Source organism: Mucor velutinosus (genome assembly GCF_035048745.1).
Source record: "Mucor velutinosus strain NIH1002 chromosome Unknown tig00001553, whole genome shotgun sequence".
NCBI lineage: Eukaryota > Fungi > Mucoromycota > Mucoromycetes > Mucorales > Mucoraceae > Mucor > Mucor velutinosus.
This window is the reverse complement of record NW_027041930.1, coordinates 1,196,722-1,224,120: the sequence shown is the minus strand read 5'-3', so window position 1 is coordinate 1,224,120 and position 27,399 is coordinate 1,196,722. Positions and strand designations below refer to the sequence as shown.

The 27,399-nt window shown below is 41.4% G+C and overlaps 8 protein-coding genes across 8 annotated transcripts; 3 read left to right on the top strand and 5 right to left on the bottom strand.

Moving 5' to 3' along the window:
• Nucleotides 1-492: 492 nt before the first annotated feature.
• ATC70_007763 (t-SNARE coiled-coil homology domain-containing protein) lies at nucleotides 493-1,486 on the bottom strand (the record flags this gene model as incomplete). The annotated part of the gene is made up of 2 exons (XM_064827021.1): nucleotides 493-720; nucleotides 788-1,486. The coding sequence occupies 2 exons, from the start codon at nucleotides 1,484-1,486 to the stop codon at nucleotides 493-495; spliced, it is 927 nt and encodes a 308-aa protein (XP_064676078.1).
• Nucleotides 1,487-1,653: 167 nt separating this feature from the next.
• On the bottom strand, nucleotides 1,654-5,214 carry ATC70_007762 (uncharacterized protein; the record flags this gene model as incomplete). Its single annotated transcript, XM_064827020.1, has 11 exons — nucleotides 1,654-1,979; nucleotides 2,040-2,637; nucleotides 2,704-2,910; nucleotides 2,969-3,504; nucleotides 3,564-3,679; nucleotides 3,736-4,038; nucleotides 4,097-4,297; nucleotides 4,353-4,463; nucleotides 4,519-4,611; nucleotides 4,666-4,843; nucleotides 4,905-5,214. 11 exons carry the CDS (start codon nucleotides 5,212-5,214, stop codon nucleotides 1,654-1,656), a joined length of 2,979 nt encoding a protein of 992 aa, XP_064676077.1.
• Nucleotides 5,215-5,443: 229 nt separating this feature from the next.
• On the top strand, nucleotides 5,444-7,818 carry ATC70_007761 (uncharacterized protein; the record flags this gene model as incomplete). The annotated part of the gene is made up of 4 exons (XM_064827019.1): nucleotides 5,444-6,776; nucleotides 6,833-7,118; nucleotides 7,186-7,451; nucleotides 7,511-7,818. The coding sequence occupies 4 exons, from the start codon at nucleotides 5,444-5,446 to the stop codon at nucleotides 7,816-7,818; spliced, it is 2,193 nt and encodes a 730-aa protein (XP_064676076.1).
• Nucleotides 7,819-7,856: 38 nt separating this feature from the next.
• ATC70_007760 (uncharacterized protein) lies at nucleotides 7,857-9,310 on the bottom strand (the record flags this gene model as incomplete). Its single annotated transcript, XM_064827018.1, has 6 exons — nucleotides 7,857-8,062; nucleotides 8,115-8,399; nucleotides 8,454-8,909; nucleotides 8,971-9,089; nucleotides 9,145-9,200; nucleotides 9,257-9,310. 6 exons carry the CDS (start codon nucleotides 9,308-9,310, stop codon nucleotides 7,857-7,859), a joined length of 1,176 nt encoding a protein of 391 aa, XP_064676075.1.
• Nucleotides 9,311-13,679: 4,369 nt separating this feature from the next.
• On the bottom strand, nucleotides 13,680-16,614 carry ATC70_007759 (Plasma membrane ATPase; the record flags this gene model as incomplete). Its single annotated transcript, XM_064827017.1, has 3 exons — nucleotides 13,680-15,905; nucleotides 15,972-16,006; nucleotides 16,068-16,614. 3 exons carry the CDS (start codon nucleotides 16,612-16,614, stop codon nucleotides 13,680-13,682), a joined length of 2,808 nt encoding a protein of 935 aa, XP_064676074.1.
• A 3,934-nt stretch (nucleotides 16,615-20,548) lies between these two features.
• On the top strand, nucleotides 20,549-21,571 carry ATC70_007758 (Queuosine salvage protein; the record flags this gene model as incomplete). Its single annotated transcript, XM_064827016.1, has 5 exons — nucleotides 20,549-20,679; nucleotides 20,738-20,814; nucleotides 20,871-21,000; nucleotides 21,061-21,409; nucleotides 21,467-21,571. The coding sequence occupies 5 exons, from the start codon at nucleotides 20,549-20,551 to the stop codon at nucleotides 21,569-21,571; spliced, it is 792 nt and encodes a 263-aa protein (XP_064676073.1).
• Nucleotides 21,572-21,622: 51 nt separating this feature from the next.
• On the bottom strand, nucleotides 21,623-22,729 carry ORC3 (Origin recognition complex subunit 3; the record flags this gene model as incomplete). The annotated part of the gene is made up of 3 exons (XM_064827015.1): nucleotides 21,623-22,491; nucleotides 22,548-22,671; nucleotides 22,721-22,729. 3 exons carry the CDS (start codon nucleotides 22,727-22,729, stop codon nucleotides 21,623-21,625), a joined length of 1,002 nt encoding a protein of 333 aa, XP_064676072.1.
• Nucleotides 22,730-24,636: 1,907 nt separating this feature from the next.
• Nucleotides 24,637-26,994, top strand: img2 (54S ribosomal protein img2, mitochondrial; the record flags this gene model as incomplete). Its single annotated transcript, XM_064827014.1, has 9 exons — nucleotides 24,637-24,870; nucleotides 24,924-25,072; nucleotides 25,135-25,183; nucleotides 25,239-25,520; nucleotides 25,589-25,696; nucleotides 25,783-25,822; nucleotides 25,877-26,011; nucleotides 26,070-26,600; nucleotides 26,657-26,994. The coding sequence occupies 9 exons, from the start codon at nucleotides 24,637-24,639 to the stop codon at nucleotides 26,992-26,994; spliced, it is 1,866 nt and encodes a 621-aa protein (XP_064676071.1).
• Nucleotides 26,995-27,399: the final 405 nt, after the last annotated feature.

Genomic DNA, 27,399 nt, shown 5'->3' with positions numbered 1-27,399 from the left:
AGCTTCCAAATTTCACCGTGTTTTGCGTATATTTGAGAACTGAAAAGTAATGCAAGTACACCGTCTACTCTTATATGGATTGTTTCCGCTGATGTATACGTGGAACATTCCAGGAGGTGTTAGATCTGCCGCTACAACCCGCTTATTATGAAAGGTTCTCATGCGATTTAAAGCCTTAGAATGAGAATAAATGGTCGAAACATATTCTGCGAATGATGCTTATTGTTGAATTCAGAACACCAGACATCCATGACCAATGTGGCCGCAAGAAGGTAGCAGACCACTATTATTATGCAATGCGTTATGTAATACATGCCTACAATGACTGAAAATCTGATTCGATAAATTACGAAAATACATTGTCCAAGCACAGTAACGATAGCATCTTCTGTTCAACCCAACTATACCAACACTATTGTGGACACTTGAAAGATCTAAAGACAGCCGAAAAGCTCTAATAAATAAATACAGGGGTTTTTTTTATTGATGCAATCATGCAAGCTCATTGATTAAATCCAAAGACACTTGACTTTTACGAAGTCCATGCCAGCAGATCATAGGCTTAGTAGCAAGCTCCTTCATTGTATAGGTGGTTTCTCGAGGATGCCAGTCCTCTGGGAAGGATTCATTCAATAGGAACGATTTTAAATGAGGTAAGCTAATGCTTCCATCACGACCGATAATATCCAGCAGCAAGGAGCATTCTGTACTGGAGGCAAACTAAAATGCAAGGTGCAAAGTGATCAGTCTATTTGTTTGGATCAAAGACATGCTGTTTCCTATTTACCTGTGAGAAGAAATTCAAATGCATGTGTCTGTTATCTCGAATAGACTCCATCCATCTCAACTTGCGAGCATCATTCTCATTTTCACGAGTAAATGTTCCCTTCAATTCGCCTTGGTTCTTGGTCTCAGCTAGTCTGATCATTCTCTCTACATATTCAGGTACGACATGAGATGTATCCAAGTGTCCCAGCAGAGTAGAATCAGGTCTTGTGAGTGATACATCATGTTCCAAAACGCCAAATACGGTGAGTCTATCCAGATCCAATGTTTCAAGAGGCTTGAATTGCGCAAACAGCGAGTCTTGAGGGTTGGCTTCTTGTAATTGAAAGTAGACAAAGTTGAGAATGAGGACAGTAACTGTTGGAGGTGCACCCATCAACATGAGAGCATCAAACAGCTCCTCGGACTTGATATTGCGGCCATCTCGGGCGATAAATCCGTGATTGGCAAGTGTGTTCAACATGGGACAAGGAGAACGGAGATCAGTGTCTCTTCGTTGATAGGGATGTTCCTTTATTAACTCTTTCCATTCAGCTGTAGACTTGAGTCCTCGTCTGCCATTGATTTCAATGCGGATGATGGCAGACACCAGATAGGCCGCAATGAGGCCAAGTACCACAGAAATGATGGTGGATGCAGTGGATTTAAACTTCTTTTGAGGAGGAGCTTTCGGGAGTAAGGTTTTGTTCTTTTTAGACATTTTAATATAAGAAAGAGGGTGAAAGAAGAGAAAGAACGCTAAAGAAATTTAAAAGCTCTTTTTATACACCTTTCGAGAAGAAATATGGCCAGTTTTTGTGAGACCTGAGCCACGTCGTACTATTTATTACATGTTGTATAAATGCTCTATAAAGTCTTGACTCAAATCTACTCTCTCTTTGACCAACCACATTCCGCATTGGGGTCCTTGACCATGTCGACTAGTGGAAAGTAATGATTCACCATTTTGACGGAAAGCATGATGGGGACATTATCGAAACTAAGACAACGCACACGAACATAAGTGTTGTCCTCGGCATCTTTCACTGCAGCAATGAGATCATCCAAGGTAACCACCTTTTTCGAATTAATGTGCGTAATCCACATGGTGGGCACTAAACCGTACATGTAGGCAGGGGAGCCCTTTGAACGAGCAGAGATGTAAATCTGTGATGGCAATGTTTTGCTTTGCTGAAGTACGGCCTTATGGGGTTCTAATCAAAATAGGAAATCAGCATTTTTGCAATCCCTGGTGCATTTGAGAATCTTCTTACCATGTAACGCTGCGCCTGCCCAAAAGATGACTCTACTGGTACCATCTCCAGAAACAGGACTTGTCTTGACCTTGACAACCATCTCCTTTTTAGCACGCAGAATGGTCATTTCAATCTCTTCCAAGTCGTATTGCACATCCATTTCATACATGCGAGTAATCACTTTTCCGTTCACGGACAGGATCAAATCAAGCTCCTTCAGCACTTTGGCGCTCTCGGATGCGGCTTCGGTTCGTCTGATCATGAACAACTGATGCTTTGCTGGATTCGCTTGCTCTACTTTACTGATCCAGTCATCAGACAGGCCCATGGCTGCAGCTTGAGCCATTTGAACGGGCATTAGTTCAGCATTGATACTGCGAAGTGCGACGTGTTCTTCTCCGTTTCTCAAACGGTCCAATACAGTGCGCACAGTCGAGATGTGGATGCCAAGGTGGTACTCGTTGTCGTGGCCATTCATGTTGCGCTCACCCAAGAAATTCATCCATAAGCCTTGCACAAGGCCCTCTGCATCTGCCAAAATACCAGAAGAGCATTGGAGCGCTAAGGGCGTGTCGAGTGTGATGGCGTCCATGTTGATACTACGGAAACGAGGAGTCTATCAAGCATAAGAATTAGCATTTCGGATATCGCCATAATAAGGAAGAGGCAGAATATACTTTACACCATTATGTGGGATGGTGACACATGTGACATCGGTTACAACAGTGTTTAAACACACAGGTCTTTGGTTGTGGTTGTGGGCAACCAATGTTACTTTGTGGCCCTGTGATAGCGTCTTATCACTGAATGGTGCACTGAGAACATCTGTCTCGCCTAGAAGCTTGGGATCGTATTGAACAACTGCAAAATTGTGTGTAGGATGCAAAAACTAGGTAAACAATGAGGCGTGTGTTTTTTTTCTGCTATGCCCTGTGAGTTGTACTTACCAGCACCTTGGCTGGGATGACCAGCGAGTCGGCTACATTCAATGTCAAATCACCCATCGATGTAGGCACAATACTGCGGCTGACAATGACAAGGCCCTTTTCCTTATCCACAATAACACCAGTGCCTTGCTTACGACTACGAGGGAAGCCATCTAAACGACAGGGCATGTAAAAGTTGACCTTGACCAAACAACGAATCAAGTTCTTTGCAGGGCCCAGACTATCATCCAGTTGAATAAAATGCTTGGTGGAGGGCTTGAGAGGTTTAGGAGGCAGTGCTTCTCCCAAATCAGTGAAATCCCACAGTCCAGTGTTATCGTTTCTAACGGCTAATCTGAAGCTGGACCAATGTCTCTCTACCTGAACCACAGCAACCAATGTAGTGTGTGTATCTGCAATGGAGTAATACACAACAGGCACGCGAGCACGGTCTGGGATGGTCTTCATGACTTGAATGAATGTGTCGAGGTTGGGTGTGTCCTTGTCGTCTACAGATTTGATGATCCAGCCATTATCAGGTCCATCGAGACGGAACACTACAAGCACCGTTAGGTATTTGCTTTGTACAAGAAACATGGCCTATAAATATACTTACTGCCAGAGGGTTCAGCAACATAGACACCCTTACAAGGGATGCAATAAGCTCTGGCCAATTGATATGACACTTCGTTCAACTTGGAGCCGCCAATTTCAACATAGCGATCAGGGGTACTAATTCACATCACATTAACTACACGGGCCACCAAAACATCCGTCCCGTTACTTACATAGCGTGAAGATCTCCCACCTTGACAGTCATCTCAATAGGCTTTCCTCCTCTTTCAACACAGATAGACACCTCGTTACCGACATTGGAATCAAGCATAGATTCAAAAGGCACAAACTTGGTGATGTATTCGCCATTGATGGTCAGTAAAATATCGCCCTCCTCCAACTTTTTATGTGCAGGACCCTCAGGCAATACGGTTTCTGCTACCAAAAGACCAATCTCGTCGGGATACAGCTTTCTCAACTTTTCCTCGGTTTCTGGACGTAAGCCTAATCGACGTGCTTCATCAAATGGACGGTATCTATGAAATAAAAAGAAATCAATACGAGCCCCATTCTAGATACACAGCATCTACTCACGTAAATTGTGTTTGGATGTCGCCACGAGGCACAATTTCACCTCTTTGAATGAAGCCTAGTGCACGCTTGATTCTATCCAAAGGCAAAAAGAAATCGGTGGCAGCTTTGGTATGGCCGCCTGCTTGCAATGCAACAGCATTACCGTCAATGTCAATAACAGGCGAACCTGAACTTCCGCCACTCGTGCTTGAAGCAGCTTGCCTACAGTAATTATTAGTTGCCGCAGCAGCATATTGATTCTCCATAGCAAACTTACAAGTAGAATGTGTTGAAATCATTGTACGTCAGATCACCGTATTCAGGTGTGTTACGATCCAGTCTCGAAATAGAACCAGCCAAAATACTGAGCTTCTCACCAGCATCGTTACTATGGCATGGCGTCAATTTCTCTTTCACTCTCTATACCAGCCTAGGATGCTTACCCTACAACTCGAATATCCAAACCCACTTTGGCCAATTCAGGTCTCAACTCGACTTGGGATAATGGCATGTACTTGATCTTCTCGGGATTGAACCTGTAGAAATCACTTAGCGTTTGGGATTCGACTGACACATGAATCATACGTTACTTTAAGAAACCAAAATCATGAACGGGATCACGGTAGATGGGGTAGACATCGACTTCTTCATGATCATGGCAGATGGCCTCACCGACAAACGGACCAGCACAAGCAACATGTCGATTTGTCAAAATGATGCCATTCTTTGCATCCACAATGAAACCAGATGCTTCAGACGTCTCAGGGCCTATGTAATTTCATTTGTTTAATGTCTCAGTGCCTTCTTACATATGGATAGTCATATAAACCTTCTGTGTCAAATGCAGCCACCTGGCTGAATCGAATAGAGACAATGGCTTTCACTACATTGTTGATGGTGCCCTGCCATTTGGATGGTTTCAATTCAGGGATGATGGGCAAAGCGTCTGTCATGACAGCATCGTCAGTAGACAACGCGTCTTCCTCTTTGTCTTGGCGAAATGATGATTCCACCTTTCTACGCTTGGCTGGATAGGTTGATGGGGTGGAGGCAGGTGAATCGCCTCCTTCAAAATTGCGATCTTTAGGCAGCAAAGGCAAAGAAGAAGCCTTTTCTGGGGACAATGGAGTATTACTCATGGTTGGCTAATATATGATAGAGAAATATGAAAAAGAAAGAATAAAGTAAAGTATGCTTCATCCATTTTGCTTTGCTTCAGTGCGTTTACTGTCGACATTTGGACCTTTTTCAGAGAGTATTACCGGTCACGAGAAGCAGTTCACTTCCCCTCATCGCGCTTTAACATGTGGAGAGCGTGTTTGGTCTCTCCTCTCATTGTCTTGTAATCCAAAAGAGATACCCTTCGATATGAAAAGAGCGAGCGAAAAAGAAGGAAATTCCATCCACAAGAAAACCAAGAGCGATACCGGTTCATACAGCGTAATGAAATATTCCCAAAAGACCCCTCGCGGTTCATCTGCAAGCAATCCCAAGCCTAATGGAGCAGTAGCATCTCCAACAGCATCTCCAGCATCAGCAGCTTCTAGTAGCGCTCCAGTCGAGACCATCGTCTTGTCGTCCGACGAGGAAACGGATGATTCTGCACGCACATTCAAGTACAAGCCAAAATCACTCAAAACATCATCCGTCAGTGCATCTCCCTCAAGCCAGGATTTAAGGAATATGGGATTCACTGTTTCAAAGCCGACGCCATCTCCATCCAAGCAATCCACCTCAAAGAAGGCATCTCAAGGCCTAGGCGCCATACCAGTCCAATCACCTTCCAATTCGCCTAGCGGCTCAGAGACGAAATCAAACAAGCCTGACAGACAACTGAACGCCACGCTCACATCCAAAATATCGTTCGCTAAAAAGAAGGAGAAGAGCGTAGACCAACCCTTGAGCGACAAGAATAACGATATAGATATTATGTCAAATGAACCACAATCTAACATCAGCATGGGATTGAGCGATGAAGACAAGGAAGAAATTGATGAATTGGAGTCTGATTCCGATGTCGAGGTAGATGCTCAAGCCCAGCAGCAGCAGCAGCAGCTCAGGCACGGCAAGATACTGCCCATCACTACCTTACAGACGCAACCATCACATAGCTTATCCTTCCCTGAAACATCCACACTCAATGAGATCCTTAAGCGCATGGACAAAACCGCTTCTTCTTCCAGATCACCTGAGTCCACCTCTAGCAGCCAACAAAATGACACTCTCGCGAGAACTGTAGCAGCCATGAGAAGACTTCCTGCGCGAGAGAGCCGAAGCAAAGTAACCACTTACAGCGATATAGCTAATTCACTTGATCCCAGTCAATTTGCAGTGGATTATTTATCATCAGCAGACGATGAAAGCGAGGTTGATTTGAGCAGCTATCCCTACACATTTGCGCGCCATCGCGACAACCAGACAGCCACCGTGGTCAAACACAACACACTAGCCAATTTAGCTCGTCCACGCAGATTACTGAAAACAGGCTTTGTGTACGATACGGCCATGTCCTATCATGCGACACCTGATGACACTGAAATTCATCCCGAGGATCCTCGCCGTATTTTCAAAATCTTCAACATCATGGAGCGACATGGATTGTTGACAGAATGCAAACGTATCAAAAGCAGACGCGCTACCAAGGACGAAATTCTGCTTGTACATAACATTACACATTACAGAACATTGAGAAATACGTCAGGTTGGTGGATTCGTCTTGGAGGTAGCGGTAGAGAGGCCTGTCTAACAATGATTTAGATTTGAAAACGAGAGCCGAATACATGAACATGGAGAAGGATTACGATTCAATATACTTGAACTCCAATTCATTCGAAAGCGGTCTGTACGCTGTGGGGAGTCTGTGCAATCTGGTGGAGGCTGTTGCTCGAAACGAAATCAAAAATGCGTTTGCCATCATTCGACCTCCTGGCCATCACGCTGAATCAGATGTGCCAATGGGCTTCTGTCTGTTTAACAATGTTGCTATTGCTACACGATACTGTATGAAAAAGTTGAATGTCAAGAAAACGCTCATCATCGATTGGTAAGTGTGCTTTATATATATATATGTGTGTCCAAGTTGGCGCTTATTCATCAGACCATCAACACAGGGATATTCATTTCGGTAATGGCACACAGAGCATCTTTTCTGATGATCCCAATGTATTGTATATCTCGTTGCATCGATACGAAGACGGCTCGTTCTACCCTAGTGATTTAAAAGGATGCGCCTCCTACACTGGACATAACAAGGGCGTCGGAAAGACCGTGAATATACCTTGGCCCTGTGCAGGCATGACCGACGCAGATTATATTTACGCATTCCGTGAGATTGTCATACCCATTGCCATGGAGTTCGATCCTGACATTGTCATTGGTTAGTGTGCTCATATTGTGCATGAAAGAGACCGTAAGCTCAGCCTTCTTTTGTCATAGTGTCTGCTGGATTCGATGCAGCCATCAACGATCCCATCGGTAAATGCAAAGTGACACCAGCAGGTTATGGACAAATGACACATTTGCTGAAAAGTGTGGCCAACGGCAAACTGGCTATTGCGTTAGAAGGAGGCTATGATTTAAATTCAATTGCTATTTCAGCGCTTGCTTGCATGAATGTGTTACTGGGAGAAGCACCCGAGCCTATTCGACCCGACTTGTTTCCTCAAAAAGCATGCATACAAACAGTCGAAACCGTAAAACAATATCAACGACATCACTGGAAATGTATCTCGGAGCAGTTTTAGCTATAATAATATAGTTTTATCCTGTTTTAATAGTTTTATCAAGCCTTCTTAAAGAAACTCAACAGATTAGATTGACCCGTGGGTTTTTTGGCATTTTTGGCATTTTTGGCATTTTTGCTGTTTGGTGGTTTGTTGGCTACTGCTGCTGCTGTTGAGGGTGTCTTTGATTTGAAGGGTGTGGTAGGCGTTGTTAACTCAACTTGGGCTTCATCAACCACTTCCCAATCCCAATATTCTTCTGTCACTGTTTTTTGGTGTAAGATACCATTGCAGAAATCAGCTACCATCTCTCTTACCTAAATGTCCACGGCTATTCTTGGTAGTTCTCTTCTTGAGTACCTTTCTTCTGGCTTTTCCAAGAGGTGCAGGTACCGAGGGTTCTTCCTGAACAGACTCGTTTTCCTTGACAGATTCAACCACTTCCATATCCTCAACCTCATTGTCTATCTCAACGATGTCCAAATCTTCAGCTGGTTGAGGTTCCTTCATTTGATCCTGTTCCTCCTCTTCCTCTTCTTCGTCATCCGAGAATATATCAGAGGCTTTGATGGACGTCTTGGCCATACGCACATCTAGATCATCTTGATCGGTGTGAGTTCCTTACTATACATGCAGCATGTACCCGTAATTCTTACCTTGCTCGTTCCTGGCCTTCATTTTATTGATGCTCTTCTTGGGCACTGGTTTTGAGACGGGCACTTCACTCTTTGGCGATGCAGTAACGATTTGTTTCTTGGTGGAAGCAGGTCCAAAATTGAGAGCACCCTTTCTTTTGGCAGTCGTAGTGGTGGAGGTTGTTTTAGATGTGCTGTTGGGAGGTGTGATAGGCTTAGTTGATGTATTAGATGTCAAAGATTTGGTATTAGATATAGAGACGCTCTTCTGCTCTCCAGATACTGTGCGGTTTGTGGGAGTGATGTTTCGTGAGACGACATTTGAGTTTCTGAGGATACCGCATTTTACTCGATCTTCGATAGCAAGCTGAGGAGCGTCTTTGCATGCAGTGTAAAAGATGGAGAAATCGTCAGGGTCAAATGAAGTGATGCTGTAAACGTGAATACCAGAAATCTCCTTGTAACCTTTCTTTGCGTCTGATTGAAAATCATTGTTACTATCTGCAAACAAATGCCGTAATGACCTATATTGGCTTACCATCTAATTCAGCATCTTTGACGAGTTGAATAGTGAATTGGTTGCTTTTGAGAGAGGTACCAGTAATACAATAGACAGCTCGAACATTGGATCGAGACTCTGAGAATTCGTATAATGCTCTTACATTCAGAATGAGTCATTGAAAGTCTGCCTTGAGATGAGAAGCATACTTACTGCTTGGCCTTGTTGACATGGATACCAAGGGCTCTCGCTAATGATTTGTAGGTCACCTGTGTGTATTGAGATTAGATGGCATCTTTCAAGCTGTAGAAGTAAACCAACTTACAGGTTTGTTCTCTTGGAGCACTGCAATGTTCAAATACTCATTGTAGTCTGACATGGTTGCTTAAAAAAGAAGCGTTTTAAATACGCGGAATTGGATTCGAATGTTAAATCCGTTTAGATTTCACGCGTTTTGTGACGCTACAAATGAGCATGCATCAAGTTTGAGAATAGATTACACCTGCCAAACTGTATCAGAGTGCTATTCCAACTGTCATGCAGTAGTTAATGACTACAAATAACGAAATAAATTAGCATAGGATGCAATAAGTAGTTTAATTTCTAGTTGAATGCCATTTTCTCGTATTAGGATTGGGACCATTGGTGTCAGGGCTCAAAGACATCATTCGCTCAAAATGCCCCTAATGCTAAACGGATATGATACGGACTACCTAGTAATTTGGACTAGCGAGCTGTAAACCACATATTTCAGCCGATTCTGTAGCATAGTTTTTACTCGGTGATCAATCTTGTTACGCTCGATGACGGCGCCGCACTGCGGGCTCTCGCCGAAGACATTTTAGATCAGAGATAATAAAAATCTGGCATATCAAGTAGGTTTTAAACAATCAATTAACAGTAAAAATAAAGGTTATATCAGAGCCAGGAGGGGGAGGTATTCATTCGCTGATGTTACTCTTGAGATAGCGACATAAAGTTGGCCATGCGTAAATACAGGACGTGTGTAAGATCTACAGCGACTTTTTTAAGAGATTGTCATTGCAAAAGACACCTTCATAGTAAGGAAAAGCTCCCAAGAAAAAAATGTACTCGAGCTAAGCAATCGTCTATACAACTTCACGATATCCACCTAATCAGCATCGCAACAATCGTAATCATCATCATTATTGTGATCATCAGAAATGCATTTGGGTCAGGCAGCAGCAGCGATGCCGTCGCCAAAATTGATTCAAGTTCAGCTTTTTTTTTTTGTTCAAGATTGGACAGATTTCAACTTTTTTCGACTTCTTTAATCTGTTTTGCAATATTCGACTATATAAATTGTAATGATCACCCTACGCTTCCTAATACATTCTTGGAGTACTTTTCAAGGCGTTTCCAATGGTGCCAATTGTAATAGGTGTCTTGAATGCAACTATTGAGTAATCTAATAAACACAAAATGAGGTTTTTAGTGAAAACACCCAGATTTGTACGTGAAGACCTCACAAAAGTGGTTTCAGAGGTTGCTTTGGATCGAGAGAAACATTTTGATTTGATATCATAACATAATAAATGTTCAGTACTTTTGCACTTTACAATCCTAATATGGAACCTGAGTTTCAAGGCATCTATCAGACCTGGCTCATATCATAACATAATAAATGTTCAGTACTTTTGCACTTTACAATCCTAATATGGAACCTGAGTTTCAAGGCATCTATCAGACCTGGCTCATATCATAACATAATAAATGTTCAGTACTTTTGCACTTTACAATCCTAATATGGAACCTGAGTTTCAAGGCATCTATCAGACCTGGCTCATATCATAACATAATAAATGTTCAGTACTTTTGCACTTTACAATCCTAATATGGAACCTGAGTTTCAAGGCATCTATCAGACCTGGCTCATATCATAACATAATAAATGTTCAGTACTTTTGCACTTTACAATCCTAATATGGAACCTGAGTTTCAAGGCATCTATCAGACCTGGCTCATATCATAACATAATAAATGTTCAGTACTTTTGCACTTTACAATCCTAATATGGAACCTGAGTTTCAAGGCATCTATCAGACCTGGCTCATATCATAACATAATAAATGTTCAGTACTTTTGCACTTTACAATCCTAATATGGAACCTGAGTTTCAAGGCATCTATCAGACCTGGCTCATATCATAACATAATAAATGTTCAGTACTTTTGCACTTTACAATCCTAATATGGAACCTGAGTTTCAAGGCATCTATCAGACCTGGCTCATATGAGAATAATGATTTTACAATCAATCAACAAAAACCACTGTAATTTCTACCCTCTTTCCTCTGCTCAGTGCTGTCAATGTTTTATTTGAGCGACGTCTCAGAGCCTCAGAGATTTCATTACTTACTGCAGACATTTTATGCAACCCATGCATTGTCAATGTCCAGACTAACGTTATTAAATATAGAATGCAATAAAATATCATTATGAACGATATAGAAGGCAATAAAATATCATCATAAACGATAGTGCTATGACCTGCCATCTACTTTCTATACGCTTCAAGGGCATTTACTACTGTATTGCCTTATGAAAAGGGCATGAGTTTTCCAGCTGGCCCTACCAGCCAAAATTAATTCAAACCCAGAATCATAGTCTGTTCCAGATTGGACATATTTTGATAATTTTGGACTCGATCGAGCTATTTTTGCAGATTCGACTAAGTGAAGTATGATAATCACCCCATGCTTCCTTAAGCTTTCCTGGAGTACTTTTCAAGGCGCTTCCAATGGTACTAAGTAAAATAGATGTTTTGAATTCACTTATTGAATGATTTGTAAAAATATGAAAAGAGATTTATGGCCAAAATGTCGAAATTTTACATATCAAAGTCCCACAAAGATAATTTCAGAGGTTGCTTTGGATTGATAGAAACATTTTGATTCAAGATATACCATAGTAAAAGTCTCCATTATCAAGATGAAAAATGCGGTCGTTTGATTTTCGATGAAAACCATGAGGGATACCTCATGCTTTTTGGTCGATTTTTGACCATGTTTTTTTGGTCCCCAAAAAGTCGAGCAAAAGTGTCAGAAAGTAACTGCCATATGAAAGCAACCATTTGGGGCTATTCTGACGATCTAAAACGGCCTTGAACGCAAGAAAATTCAGCTCAAATGCATTCATACATTGCTGTATTAGGGACACTAAGGACTAAAAAGTGGGAATACCAGTATGCTGCTTGCCCGTATATGAAGTAGCTACGTGTATATGGATGTAGAACATCACATAAGAATCAGATCCACAGATAATATGAAGGGTTACTATGTGTAAGTGGAGGGTCAAAATGAAAGTAGCAGTATTTTGATAAAATACGCAAGAGCAATCAGTAGCACGAGCTGCCGCTGCGCAGGTTGGTTCTCTACCTTTGCTACGCTTCGGTGAGAACCATCCGAAGCATAAACACTCATACGATTAGTGATTACATATCAATCAACAATCAGGGTTCCTCTTCTAACATTTTAGCTATATTAATTTTGGGATGTTAGCCAAAGGCCCGCGGCAGCGCGAGCCGTTTGAACGTAGGTTGGTTTCCACCGAAGCGAAGCGTAGGTCAGGAAACCACCCGAAGTGCTGAAAGGCTCGTATACCATAGTAAAAGTCTTCATTTTCAAGATGAAAAATGCAATCGTTTGATTTTCGATGAAAACCACGAGGTACCCCTCATGGTTTTCGGTCGAATTTTGGCCATGTTTTTTGGGTCCCTAAAAAGTTGAGCAAAGGTGTCAGGAAGCTATTACTACTCGAATACAATTGTTTGGCACCATTCCGGTGGCTCAGGAAGGTCTACATATCAAGATATGATGGCCCGAAAGCTGTCAAATTTAGCTGTATTCCATACATTTGATTGCCAATAGACGCGTTTTTATTATGATACAAAGGCGTAAAGACATCATATGCATAATCTTGATTCAGAGCATCCTTTTACATCTAAATATTTAGCTGGAAATATTAGGTTGAGTGGCACTGCATCGCATTATCATATCACAGTGATACAGCTTATTAGTGAGGTGATGACGGCTATAAGACACGCGGAACATTTTAGACGTAATTGGTAGTTTACAGCTTCTAATCCTTTTATAATATACTAGAAAACTATGAAAGAAATGTTCCCGTAGACAATCAGATGTCAGAAGTCCCTATCCCAAGAACATGACGTATTTAATTCAAGTGATTTCTTGCCACCTATTTGGCTGTGGATTGAGCGATTTCTGGTTTCAAGGCAGCATTTAGTAACACTGACCTTATTAAGAGGGTAATACAGTAGCCAAGGATTCGTGCAAAACTATAGTATTCAAGCAGTAAGTTTGGTTTCTCCTTGTCATTTTATAAGCTTACCCACAACATAACGCATCAAATTTGCATGAATTAGCTTTACCAAAATCAATATGCCTCCTATTCGAATTAAACATTGCACAGGCTGCAAAACTGCCCTTCCATTAAACTGCAGCTACCAAAGATATGATTTATGCAGCATAAATAAAAACTATAAAGCAAAAATGCAACCAAATTTGACAGCTTTCGGGGCCATCATATCTTGATATGTAGACCTTCCTGAGCCACCGGAATGGTGCCAAACAATTGTATTCGAGTAATAGTAGCTTCCTGACACCTTTGCTCAACTTTTTAGGGACCCAAAAAACATGGCCATGGAATCATTACTTTTTATTTATTGAAAAAATGAGTTAAGTGGCATAAAACTTGTTCACGCCTCGTTTAGATTATAATGCCCTTTTGTCGTCTGAAACTATTCTTTTGGTAGAATCCCTTCTTCTTTTTGATCGTTCTATTATTCTTGCTATAATGTTGCAGCCGAATGTCGCCAGTAGATATATGAGAGGTAGTAGTGGGAGCAATAACACCCTCAGCGTTGTCGTCTGATGCATTTGTGGACAACACAATCACATTTTGCGGTTGATTTGATTGACGTTGGGCTCTTTTGTTGCCTGAGGTAAGGGATTGGAGCCAATGGCTTAATGTCGACTGCTTCATGGCTCTCAGCCATAATTGCTGCTTGGTCTCTTGTCGAACGAGCAACATGAAAGATGTTTCTCGGCTACGTTTTCGAAGCAGATACTCCTCTGGCGTCAGATTAGCGGATGAAGTAGGTGTAGGCTGGCTGTAGCGACTTTTGGGTGTCATGGTGTAAGATCTTGGTTGGCCCGTAGAGGAGCCCTGGTGTATGGGTTGATCATACTCATCGTCATAGTATCGGATGCGACTCGTAGTGTTGGAGGTGGGTGTGGATTGAGCAAATATGTTTCTGTATATGCTTGCATAGACCTCTTGTTTATCCTCAAACTGCTGTTGTATCTTTCGCTTGAAAGCCTCTGCTTCTGTGATCTCGGGCGTTGCAGTAGTATCTCTGATGTTTGCTTCTTTCTTGGGAACCGGGGTCAGTGATCGAGAGAAAGAAGGTGCTGGTGAAGCTGTCCAATCACTGTCATCACCGCTGCTGCCAGAAGGAGAGCTGCCGCTTTGATGATGGTGCTGCTGTGAGTGGTGTGTTTGAAAGCTCTGCATGGGAAGCTTGCCTAATTTCTTTGCGGATAGGACTGGGAGTGGTGGTATGATTTCTTCATTGGACGGTATGGATTTAAGAGATCCCACTGGTGTGCTGTATCGACTATTAGAGTCCATACGTAGATCGATGTTGGCTATTTCAATGGGCACATCGCTTTCGTCTGAATCCTTTTGCAAGTTGTATAGCTTGAGATTGCCATCGAGCCATTGGGATTTCTGGGGTTTGTTTATAAAAGGGGTGAGTATTCTAGGCGATTCTTTGGGTATAGGGTGTGGTGTTCTGGTAGGTACAATGCTGGATATCAGCACATTGTAATTTGTATTAGAGTCCTGTTTTGATGGTGTGTCCTGTACATGGTTTTCTTTTGATGGTTTTGTATCGGTAAATGCTGTATGCTTGGCTGGATGCTCGACTACTGTATCAACTGAAATGTTATCCAGGCTGTTAACGAGCTCTATCTTCCATTGATAATCCACTGTAGTGATTCTGGTGGCATCGACTCCTAATTTCTCCATGAACACATCAGTGCCGTTAAACATGGATTGGCTTGTGATACTGCTGCACCTGTAGTCAGTGATGCTATGCTTGCCGAGCTGTTGGCTACTGAGTGAATTGCAAGTAGGCTGTGTGCTGTTTGATTCAGATCGTTCTGCTGATGAAAAGTTATATCTGTCATCGATGCTCATGATGCTGATGGGTGATTTTTTGAGCATCCCACCTGAACTGTTATTCATTGGGCTATTGCTGTTGGAAATAGGGGAGAATGACGTAAAATGGTGGGAGTCCGTGCGCAAATAGTGTGAGTCTTGGCTCATAATCACGCTATCACCGTCTTTTAAGTAGACCAGACTTGATATCACGTCGTCTATATGGAAGGCACCTGCTTTTTTGCCTGTTTTGAGCGAATACCTAGATGGGTTGATACGCCAGCTGCAGTCATCTCTGTCTTGTTGATAGTCCATCTTGAGGGCATACCTTGAGTTGGATAAAGAGCCTTGTTTAGTCAGAATAGAGTCATTGTTACGGTCTGAACACAAGAGCATCTCAGTTCCTAGAAACACATATGATAATGTGTCTGAATGTGATGAGCCCGTCTCCCGAAGCTTCCACAATGAATGCTCGTTTGTGTCACCCGTACCGCATTGATCGGAAACCATAACTACTGTATCCTCATCATCACCATCAGCCACGGATTGACGGCCCAAGCACTGGTGCGTCCTCATGTTCTTGAGCTTGAACAAAGAGCCATTGAAGACGACAAGTGATGAAATATGACGAATGATATCAGCAATATAGGCTTTTTTGTCGACATGTGTTTCTGGGAAAAATTCGTAAATAGGCCGTAATTTTGTTCTCCAAACAATGGTATACGTCTGTGGGCTGTGCTGCTGTAACTGGTCTTGTGATATTGGCCCTTTCTATCATGATCAGAAAAAGGTACGTTAGTTTCTTGTACAGTGTTTATTGTGCTGATGTCTGCATACATTTTGCATTAAATCATTGTAATTGCGCTTGTAGCCTAGTAGTTCAACCAGCTGGTTAGACTCCATCATTTGAATCTAATCGATGATGCACGTTACCTAAATGTAGTTTTTCTGGCCACAAAAACCCGTATTTATTCCAGATTCGGCACAGCTTGTCCCATGATACCTGCGGGTGTTGAGGCCAGTGCTCTTGAGCCTTGCTTATATCATTCTCGAACTCGGTTGTTAATCTTGCAATGTTGTCCAGCCTTACGCATGCATTGGTAGTGATACTGGTATAGTGGATCTTTGGCTTTTGTTTGGATTGCAGTCGAGTAAAATCCACGTCGTTCCTGAATATCGAGGAACAGATGGCCAGTGATTTCACGGTTGTTGCGTCATTTGGATTGGATGCACCTGATTGTATGAGATTCTCTGTCCATTCGGATCTTGTGATGATGGGTGAGTAGCCATCGATAGCCATGTCAGTGAGCGTAGCACTGTCTCCATCGACTGTGTCTTCTCGAAAGATGTCTGGCACTGCTTGATGAACGAAACTGTGTTCCTGAGCCAGGTTACCATTGGGCGCTATTCCAAAATTCCAATTCTCGATCTGGCCAAGGATGCGGCGTCTTTCAGGCTTGTCGAGTAGTAAACGAACCATTTGATTCAAGTTTGCTTGAGATACGAAAAAGGTGAAAACGCAAAAAAAAGGAAGAGAAAAAAGAAAGAGAGGTTTAAGGTTTTGTGGAGACGGTACAAGCTAATGATAATGGCTATGTGGAACCATCAATGTGACCGGACAAAGCATCGTCTGCGATGTATAACGAGCAAATGTTTGATCTGTTTGAGCCATTTGGCACTGCATTGGACATTTTGATGTCTATAGCCTTGACAGCACTCTTAAAATCTTGATTGCATGTTAATTTACAGCATGGATATCCATCTCTAATGGAACAGCGATGCATTCCAACATTTCATTTTAAAATTGCCTGTGCCACTTAAGATTCAAGCATTCCTATTTCGTATAGAAAAGCTAATAATCACCATCACGGAATACTGATTATGGTAATCCCTTTGATAATCACATTCTTAATATTTAGATAGCTGTTCGCAGTCTGTGAGTTCTATGATCAACAGCAGTAGCCCAAATTAAAAGCACCCATCATCATTAACCCATGACAGTGTACAACGTAAGATGACCATATATCATTTAACTGCAGATAAATACTTGGATCACTAGCAATTTTATTCTCACAAAAACCTGTTTGTGTGTTTGTTTGTCGCTTTTGCTCATGATACTCAAAGCTGCATCATTCATCTTTCTGTCAGCAATCATCAAATATCTATGTAGGCTTTCACTGTAATCGGGAGGTTCAATCGTTTATATATCGTGCTATACTAAGTATTCAGAGGTGATGTCTTTTTCTTTTAAAGTGTGTGATATATTGACATTGCCATCTCTTGATGCCGGACAGGTTTCTTTTAAAAAGACGAATATAAACGGAAGGTAGCGGGAGCATCAATTCAATGCATTCTCGTATGAAAATGCTATCATTCGATCAAGAACATCGAATGCTCATGACGAAACAGCAAGTCGTTTTTTTTTTTTTTTTTTTTTTTTTTTTTTTTTACTAAATCGAGAAGCATTCATTGGGATAGTTCGGTAAATGTCTGTGGCTCCTTTAAATATCATGGATAGTACTTCCACATTAGGATTTAGCCAATAATTATTGATACTAACAATGACTGAATGAGCATTGTAGTATCAACTATCTGGTTATTCAATCATTCAGCAGAGCCATCAAAGCTAGTACTTGCTGTTTTTCTCTTCAATACCTCACATTTGATGACTATAAACCTCACGAGCAAAAAAAAAACAAGGGAAACAATCAACAATCAAGTTTCATCCAATATTTTAGCTATAGATTTTGTATTATTAGCCAAAAGGCCCGCGACAGCGCGAGTCACCTAAACGTAGGTTGGTTTCTACCAAAGCGAAGCGTAGGTCAGAGAACCAACTGAACAGTCGAAATGCTCATCATAATGTAATAAATCTATGGTCACTAGACACTTTCAAAGCCTCAAAAGGGAAAGAAATTGATCTAATAAGTATTTCAATAGACTGGCGTTATTGAATATAGAATTCAAGGAAACAGCATGGCTAACTATCGTGCTATATAATTTGCCACCTACTTTCCATACGCTTCAATAATACCTACTACTGTATTGTTAAAAAGGCATTGAGTTTGCCAGCCAGCCCCACCACACAAAATTAATTCAAACCCAGGCTTACAGTCTGTTCCAGATTGGCCAAATCGCGATGATTCTCGACTCGATTGATTTATTTTAGCAGATTCGACTAAGTAAAATATAATGATCATCCTGTGCATCCTTAAGCTTTCTTGGAGTACTTTTCAAGGCGCATCCAATGGTACCAAGTAGGATAGATGCTTTGAATAAACTTATCGAATAATTTACGGAAATATGAAAAGAGGTTTCTGGCCGAAATGTTGAAACTTTACATATCAAGATCCCACAAAAATGATTTCAGGAGTTACGTTAGGTCAATAGAAACATTTTGATTCAAGATATACCATAGTAAAGGTCTTCATTTTCAAGGTCAAAAATGCGATCGTTTGATTTTCACTGAAAACCATGAGGGGTACCTTATGCTTTTCGGTCGATTTTTGACCATGTTTTTTTGATCCTCAAAAAGTTGAGCAAAGGTGTAAGAAAGTAACTGCCTAATGAGAGCAACTGTTTAGTACTATTCTGACGATCTAAAACGGCCTTGAGCGCGAGAAAACACAGCTCAAATGCTCTCAGATTTTGCTGTATTAGGCACAATCTTGACTAAAAAAGAGATAATATCTGTATGATACTTGCCCGTATATAGAGTAGCTACGTGTGTATGGATGTAAAGCATCACATAAGGACCAGATCCGCTGATAATATGAAGGTTTTCATGTGTAAGCAGAAGGCCAACATGAAAGTAGTAGTTTTTTGATAAGATACGCAAGGGCAATCGGTAGCGCGAGCTGCCGCTGCGCAGATTGGCTCTCACCGAAGCGTAAACACTCATTGGGTAGAATGATTTATCATAAATTGCTAGTCAAATGTCATTTAAGCAAACCCTTCAACATTTGAGTTGAGCATTGCGCTTGAACAATATAGAAATGCTCAATCCAGGGCTAAACATTGTACCTGACTACGATGATTTGAACTACAGCGTGCTACTGCGTCGCGTCAAGCTACTGACTCGCCAATCGCATTAGGTAACCATATGCTAGCATTGGTGCGATGAACGAAACAGTCATGTGGAATGCGATGGAACCTTGTCACAATTTGAAAATTTCCAGCCATGAAAAAGTATAAAAAGGCACTCAAAATGCAGAAACTATTGCATCTTTATCCTCTCAGGCCTTTTGGCTAAGATCAAGTGTAGTATCTGTTCTTTATAGTTTAACAACTATAATGAGGGACAAGTTCCCTCACGTTGTTAATCTAATTTTTTCCGCCCGGAATCCAGAGCTCTGGCTTGCTATCTCTGGAATCCACAGGTGTCCTTTGCCTTACACTACCTGCAAAGTGACGCCGACCCTCTTTTTAATTCAAATGTAAATGAAAAAAAAACAAGAAAAGCTTTTTGGGTTGTATATGCCTTGAAGAAAAGTTTAGATAGTTTTGTCTGATGCGAATAAAGGCCTTTGATTACTGAAGCCCTCTCCAATGTTATAAGTTCATTTGCTATATCGAGTTTTATCAGATTCATGTTGCATGTGGGTACTAAATGTTGTTGTGCATGTTTGCTTGTGCTTTATATGTGTACGATAACCACATGAATGAGAAGATGGATATTGCCAGAGACAACTCTTCAAATTTGGGCTTTTGCTTATGATGTATAGCCTCATCAGCATCATCTGTATAGCAGATGCCCACCTTTTGTCCATTAGACTGATTCCCTTTACATTTTTGGTCATGTTTAGTATCGCCGTGTCATTGATTGCTTAGTTCGTGATAACTGCTCCATAGTTTTACATATATCAGAGTTGTAAATACCATGACAGAGTAGTGGTTCTAAAGTTTCGAATGGCATGTCTTCATTTTTCATTCAAAAGCTTTCGTTCACAATGTTGAGAAGCATGCGCAGATGTTGTAATTGGCCGTCTGTCATAGCTCCAGATATGAAATGGAGGGTTTCCAAGAAGCAGTGTCGTTTGATAGAGAAGAGAAACCAATCATTGATGAATGCGGCCATGCAAATGGCGAGATGTGTGGCTATAGCGCTTGCTTTACAAAGAATGCCCAAGAACTCTGATAGTAACAATCTCTCCTCACAAGGGCAAACTTCTTGAGCAATGTCCATAGACCGTAGTCAAGGCAAGCACAGATTAGAAAGTGTCGCAAGCCCGGCAAATCAAGGCTCAACTCACATGTTTGATTGGCTTGTAGTAGTAGGACGTCATGATCAAGCGCAATAGGGCGACGCGTCAATGTTCTTGAGTGTGTGTGTGCACTATATTACGTTTTTCAACAGCAAAGCACCTTTGCTATTCTTTTTTCTACACTACTCACCAATTTACAACTAAATCATCATGGACCATTTTCCTTCAAACTGGGGCAAATCTCGTTCCGAAAACACAGATGCATACAACACTGTTCCCATGTACCAAACCGTTCCCGATCATCTTGCTGAATCTGCTTATGGACCTATGACGAGAACACAGTAAGATAAGCAAGCCAGTATACATGGATGGCATTGATTAATCGCAGTACATCTCTAGGCAACCCTTGGTCACAGGTACATCTGTTCTTGCTTTCAAGTATAGAGACGGTATCATGATGGCTGCAGATATGCTTGGTACGTGTGTATGCAACTTCAATGGCATGAGCAGGATGATTTATAGGTTTGTACAGGTTCATACGGCTCTTTAGCTCGTTTCCGTGATATCAAAAGACTATATCCTGTTGGAGAGAGCACTATTGTTGGCGCCTCTGGCGATATTTCAGATTATCAATACATTCAGCATCTATTGGATTCCCTCATGTAAATACCTTGAATGAGTATGCAATTACACACATCTACTAATCTGGATGTATCTCATAGGGTCCAAGAGCACTGCGCTGACGATGGGCATGTTTTAGGTACTCCACATATCTACGAATATTTATGGAGAGTCATGTACCAGAGAAGATCCAAGTTCAACCCTCTTTGGAACTCTCTAGTTGTTGGTGGTATCAACAAGGGAGAGAAATTCCTTGGTTATGTTGATTTGAGAGGCACAACCTACCAATCTACTACAATTGCTACTGGATTCGGCGCACATTTAGCACAACCTATTTTGAGAAGAAGAGTTGAGGGAAGAGAAGATGAATTAACAGAGGAAGAGGCTATTGAAATCATGAACGAATGTTTGAAGGTATTGTTTTACAGAGATGCTAGATCCATGAACAAGGTAAATGTCCCGCATACACGCCTACTGCAAATTGTTGTATTGATGAGTGTTTGATAGTTCCAAAGAGCAAAGATCACCGAAAGTGGTTTAGAGATTACTGAACCATACGTTTTGGAGACTGAATGGGCCTTTGCAGAGAGCATTCGTGGCTATGGTGCTTAAAAAAGATATTGATGATAATAAAGAAACGCAACTAAAAACATTTTATTCGATTTAAGCTTTGCATAATTCTTTATCAGTGGGGCTTTGCCATGAGAAGTTCTTATAAGGCTCAAAGTAACTATGAATCTCTTCCAAGATCTTGTCTTCCAGTTCAGAATTCTTGCGGTTTTTGACATCCTTCCAGCAACGGATCGCATCTTGCACTTCAGACTTTCTAGCGAGGCCAATGACAGTAGAGTCCAGTTGGAATTCATCTCTGCCTTGGAAAGAGAAGCGAGATGCCAAATCAGAGATGGATAATCCGTTTTTAGCAGCCAGAGCAGCTGCTTTATCGGCAGCTTCACGAATACCAGCATGAGCAGGATGCCAGTCAGGTGTTTTGGCATCACGCAACAAGGCCATACAAAGAGGAGAAGCATTCATCAAGTACTTGACACCAGCAGCTCTGAATTTAGGAGCATACTCTGCGAAGAGAGTGTTTTGGAGTGTGTAATGGCAGTAAGAGAGAATGATATCCAAAGGTTGGCCCTTGGCGTGTTGGTATTCAGCAACCTTCAACAAAACATCCAAAGGATAGGCAGAACAGCCAACGTACTTGATCTTGCCCTGGGACTTCAGATCGAACAATGCTTCCAATGCTTGGTTGGGACCAACGACTTCTTCAAACTTTACAAACTCAACATCATGGCAGTAAACAACATCGAGATAGTCCGTGTGCAAACGCTTCATACTCTCAGCAACGCTCTCGTATGTCTTCTTTGCGCTGTAGTCCATTTCCTTGACAGTGTAACCAAAACGGCCTGTCTTGGTGGCTAGATAGTAGCTTTCTCTAGGAAATTCATCGCGAATTTTGAGCAAAGCATCGCCGAGGATATACTCGCTTTTGCCATAGTAAGGAGAGGTATCAAATGAGTTGATGCCTACGGGTCTATGCGTTTAGGCAATGGATTTGATCAGAAGCGTGTTTCAAGCTTACCAGATGAGAGAGCTTCTTTACAGGCCTCAACAGTGTCTGATTCAGTAAATTCATCATAGTTGCCTGACAGTGCACCAGCACCAAAGGAGACTTCAGATGGTTCGAATTTGTCTTGATTGACAGGCTACGTAATGGATGAGTGTCATGAAATGATCGAGTTGATAGCAACTTACCTTGGCCATAATGCTTAAATGATGAGAAAGGAAAAGAGAGGGGATATGCGTTGCTTGGAAAATCGCGGAGAGGTAAAAGAACTATGATGCCCATGGGGATGACGGAATATAGTCAACATCTTTGTATTCTCCTTGTTTCCTCGATTGGAGCTGCTTAAAAAAATCCCGGCATAAATCGTCAAGAAGTTTGTACACTATTATGAGAATAGCTTAATTACAGTAGTTGAACTAGTAGAAAGAACTATCACTGCAGGAAACAACGATTTAAGCCGATTGGCCCCCAAATCCAAGACAAAAATCAGCTCTTACGCACTCAACGCTAAGTTTTCTGCGAAACAAAAAATACCAACATAAACTAGACATCAAAGAGTATCCAAAACAAAAGAATGAATATCTATCGTGCTCCAGCTACAGTCAAATCAAGCCTTTGAAATTATCTCAGGGCTTAAAATTTGCGACTTTGGAGGCATATCTTATACATTTTTTGGTCGATCCAAGAGCTCAGAATAGCACCAATTTGCTTTTCAGAGTTGGCAACTGATATCTGATGCATTTTCTGCAAAAAAAAAAACTCCAAAAATCGACCATTTTTCATGAGGGTATACACATCCGGATGGATGGAGAATCCTATTTTCCGAACTTTAGCCCCAAAAACGGCAATTTTTATATAGTATATATTAATCCAAAATATGCGCAAATAATCGAATTTTCACATAGAATTGCTCTTTGAGGCATTTATTATGCAAAAAATACACTTGTGCGCGAAAAACACGATTTCCTTCAGGTGCAAATTATTCCAAATTTTTGGTGACAGAGTTTCACAAAAGTAGTACCATTAAAAGCAAAATCTTATGAAGCACATATTAGCTGCTGGCAACCTCAAAATTTAACATATTAAAAACTGCAGATATCAACCAAAACATGTTAAAACATGTCCCAGAAAGTTCATTTTTTTTTTGTCACGAAAAATTTCAGACTGTATAGAGGAGTTTGAATATTTTGAATAGCAATGCCTATGCAAACTGTGTCTGGAGGGCATGGTGCTCTTTGGTAAGGTCTGTTTGAGTATTTGACGTTTACAGCTGGATGAAATAACGTTTATATTATCCAAATTGATGTATCGAGCTATAAGTAAACAATTTGAAACAGATTCTATTGACTTGAAGCAGTCGATTAGAACGTAAATACCTTTTTGGCGTCGATGCTGTCATCAGATGTTATTTCCTTAAAGCAGCCTCAAGCTGGTACCTTGATCGTCGCCAAATTCAGCGGTCATCATTGCCAATGGCTATTCTGTAACCACTTTTTGAATTAAACAATCCAAGCAAAGATACTATTTTACAAGGACTTGCGGACCAATTGCCCCGCTATTCATTATGAGCCCGTACGATCCAGTGTGGATTGACGGGAAGATTTTGAATCGAGATGGCGCAAACAGCGCAAAAAGTAGATTTGATTGTACAAGTTAGATCAGTGTAACATTCACACCTTGAGAGGAAGATTTTTTGGGGGTACTATACATTACATAAATTTGGTAGAAAATGCCCATTCAGGCACATTCATCTCGTTTCTACAACACACATTGGAGCACTTGTTCATGGCTTTCTCAACCATTCCAAGCCTCGAAAAAGCGAATAAACTACTTGTACCCAAGACTTTACGCCGTTGTGCAATCCGACATTCAATTGCAATATGAATCAAGCCAAGAAAAATATACAGTTGGACATCTCTGTGTAATTTCTAATGTATTTTTTTTTCCACGGCGACCTAAAAGTTTATTCTCACGGGTGATTGAACAAGCCCAAGATAACGAACATTGATAAGTGTTTCAATTGGCTCTTTTTCTATTTTGCACAAAAATTTCTTCCTTCTTTCACATCCTTCTTTCTTTCTTTTTTTCCTTACATTTATTCATCATGGCAGCCACCAACTTTAGCAGCAAAGTCATTGATCCTAGCAGTCTTGCCAATCTCTCAGAAGTGCTCACTCAACATGTTCATTTCGACTGGACCATCTCCTTCATTGAAAAGAAGATCTATGGTCACGTTCTTTTGGATTTGATCACCTTGGTACCTAACGTATCCAAGGTTGTTTTGGATACCAGTTACCTTGATTTGAAGGACGTTTCATTGAATGGAAAATCTCTCAAGGTAAAGTGTGCAAGACATGGGGACGAGTAGGGCAATATTAACGCGTTCTATAGTACACTGTTGCTGAACGCCATTTGAGTCTTGGTTCTGCCTTGACCATTGAGCTCCCCGAGACATTGGCTCAAGTAGGCACCAAATTCCAAATCAAGATTGAGTACTCTACTACTGACAAGTGTACCGCTGTTCAATACTTGGAGCCAGAGTAAGTTTACGGATTGAATGGAATGGTCTACTGTGGATGCTAATGTGCGAGGTTGATGATAGACAGACTGTTGGCAAGAAGCATCCTTACTTGTTCTCTCAATGCCAAGCTGTAAGTTAGATTGGGTACAGGAGAGGGTCGATTTGATTATTAATGGACCTATTAGATCCATGCCAGAGCTTTTGCTCCTCTTCAAGACTCACCATCTGTCAAATTGACCTATTCTGCCTCCGTTACATCTCCTTTGCCTGTGGTCATGTCTGCTCTTTTGTCATCCACTGACGACAACAATGACGGTACCAAGACCTACAACTTTAAGCAGAACACTACTATTCCTTCCTACTTGATTGCCATTGCTGCTGGTAACTTGGCTGGTCGTGAAATCGGTCCCCGTTCCACAGTTTGGTGCGAACCTGAAGTTGTTGAGCAAGCTGCTTGGGAATTCGATGTAAGTAAATTCAAGAGGAGTAACCTTGCTGTTGGATAAGGAATCTCATGTGTCGTTCAATTGTATAGGATACTGAAAGATTCATTGCTACTGGCGAAAGCCTTTTGACTCCTTATGAATGGGGACGCTATGATCTCTTGGTCTTGCCTCCTTCTTTCCCTTACGGTGGCATGGAGGTATGTGGACTATCTAAAGTGTATCCGGTCCGATCCGGTTTGACTTTAAATCGAATGAACAATGAACTGACTTTTATGGTAAAAAGAATCCCTGCTTGACTTTTGTTACACCCACTCTCTTGGCTGGTAAAGTATATCCGTAAGCTGTATTTAGATAATTCATACTAATACGGTCTGCAGGCGACAAGAGTGCTGTTGATGTCGTTGCTCATGAAATTGCTCACAGCTGGATGGGTAACTTGGTCACCACATCGAACTGGGAACATTTCTGGTTGAATGAAGGCTGGACCGTGTTCATCGAGCGTAAAATTGCTGGTAAGTGGGTTGAATGGTTGGATCAAAAAGGAGTTTGCATATTGAAGATGCTTTATAGCTCGTCTCCACGGCGAGCCTGAAAGACAATTCAGTTCCATCATTGGTTGGAAGGCATTGAAGGAGAGCGTCGAGCTCTTTGGTGAGGATTCCCCTGCTACCGTCTTGAAGCCTGATTTGAGTAGTGGCATTGACCCCGATGACTATTTCAGTTCTATTCCTTATGAAAAGGGTTTCAATTTGCTTTATCACATTGAAAAGACTGTTGGTGGCCCTGCCATCTTTGAACCTTACATGAAGGCTCACGTTGAACGTTTTGCCTCCAAGTCTATTACCACCGATGATTGGTTAGCTCACATTCACGAATACATGGAAAAGAACCATGGTCAAGAAGTGCTCGATAAATTGAAGTCTATTGATTTCAACCTCTGGATCAACGGCGCTGGTATGCCTCCTGTTGACCCCAACTTTGACACTAGCCTCGCTGATGCTTGTTATAATCTTGCTGCTCGTTGGGATGCTGCCCGCGACAAGGAAGATCTTTCTGAATTTTCTACCAAGGATGTTGAAAGCTTCACCTCCACTCAAAAGAGTAAGTTGTCTGATCTGCTCCTTTGTTATTGCCATTGAACTAACATGTAACAATAGTCGTCTTCTTGGAGCGCTTGACTGATTGCAAACCATTACCCCACAACTTGCTTAGCAAGATGGACGAACTCTATGAAATGAGCCCTATCCGTAACGCTGATATCCGTTTCCGTTGGGAGCAACTCTGTGTCATGGCTAGCTACGAAAAGATCTACCCTAGTGTTGTCGAGTTCATCACTGAGCAAGGTCGCATGAAGTTTGTTCGCCCTCTTTACCGTTATCTCTACACTGCCAAAAATGGTGCTGAATTAGCTCAACAAACCTTCTTGAAACACAAGCACTTTTACCATCCTATTGCTGCTCAACTCATTGCAAAGGATATCAACTTGAAGCAATAGATTTCTCTCATAATATATTACTCATTCCTTTCATTTATTTGTACCATAATTGTCACTGTTTCCAATGATGGCACTACTGTTTGTATCAATATATGTTTTCTGACAAACATTGGAATCATCGATATTACTATATATGTGCTTGTATCTTCTGCTCTAACGTGTTTATGCTTACAAAGCGCGATTTGACAAGATTTGACAACAATTGACTCAGATTCAAACTGTACTGTATGTTACTGTGATACAAGCTACATTATGACTTTTGAACAAGTGGACAAAAGTTGCTGATTTGTTCGCTCAGAGACACGTCAGTAAGACCTTGCTTTAGAAGGTTCCAAGCGCCGTGGTCAACTGAATTCTTTCCAAGAGCATTGACATTGGAAGTTCAACGTGTGCTTCTGTTTAGAA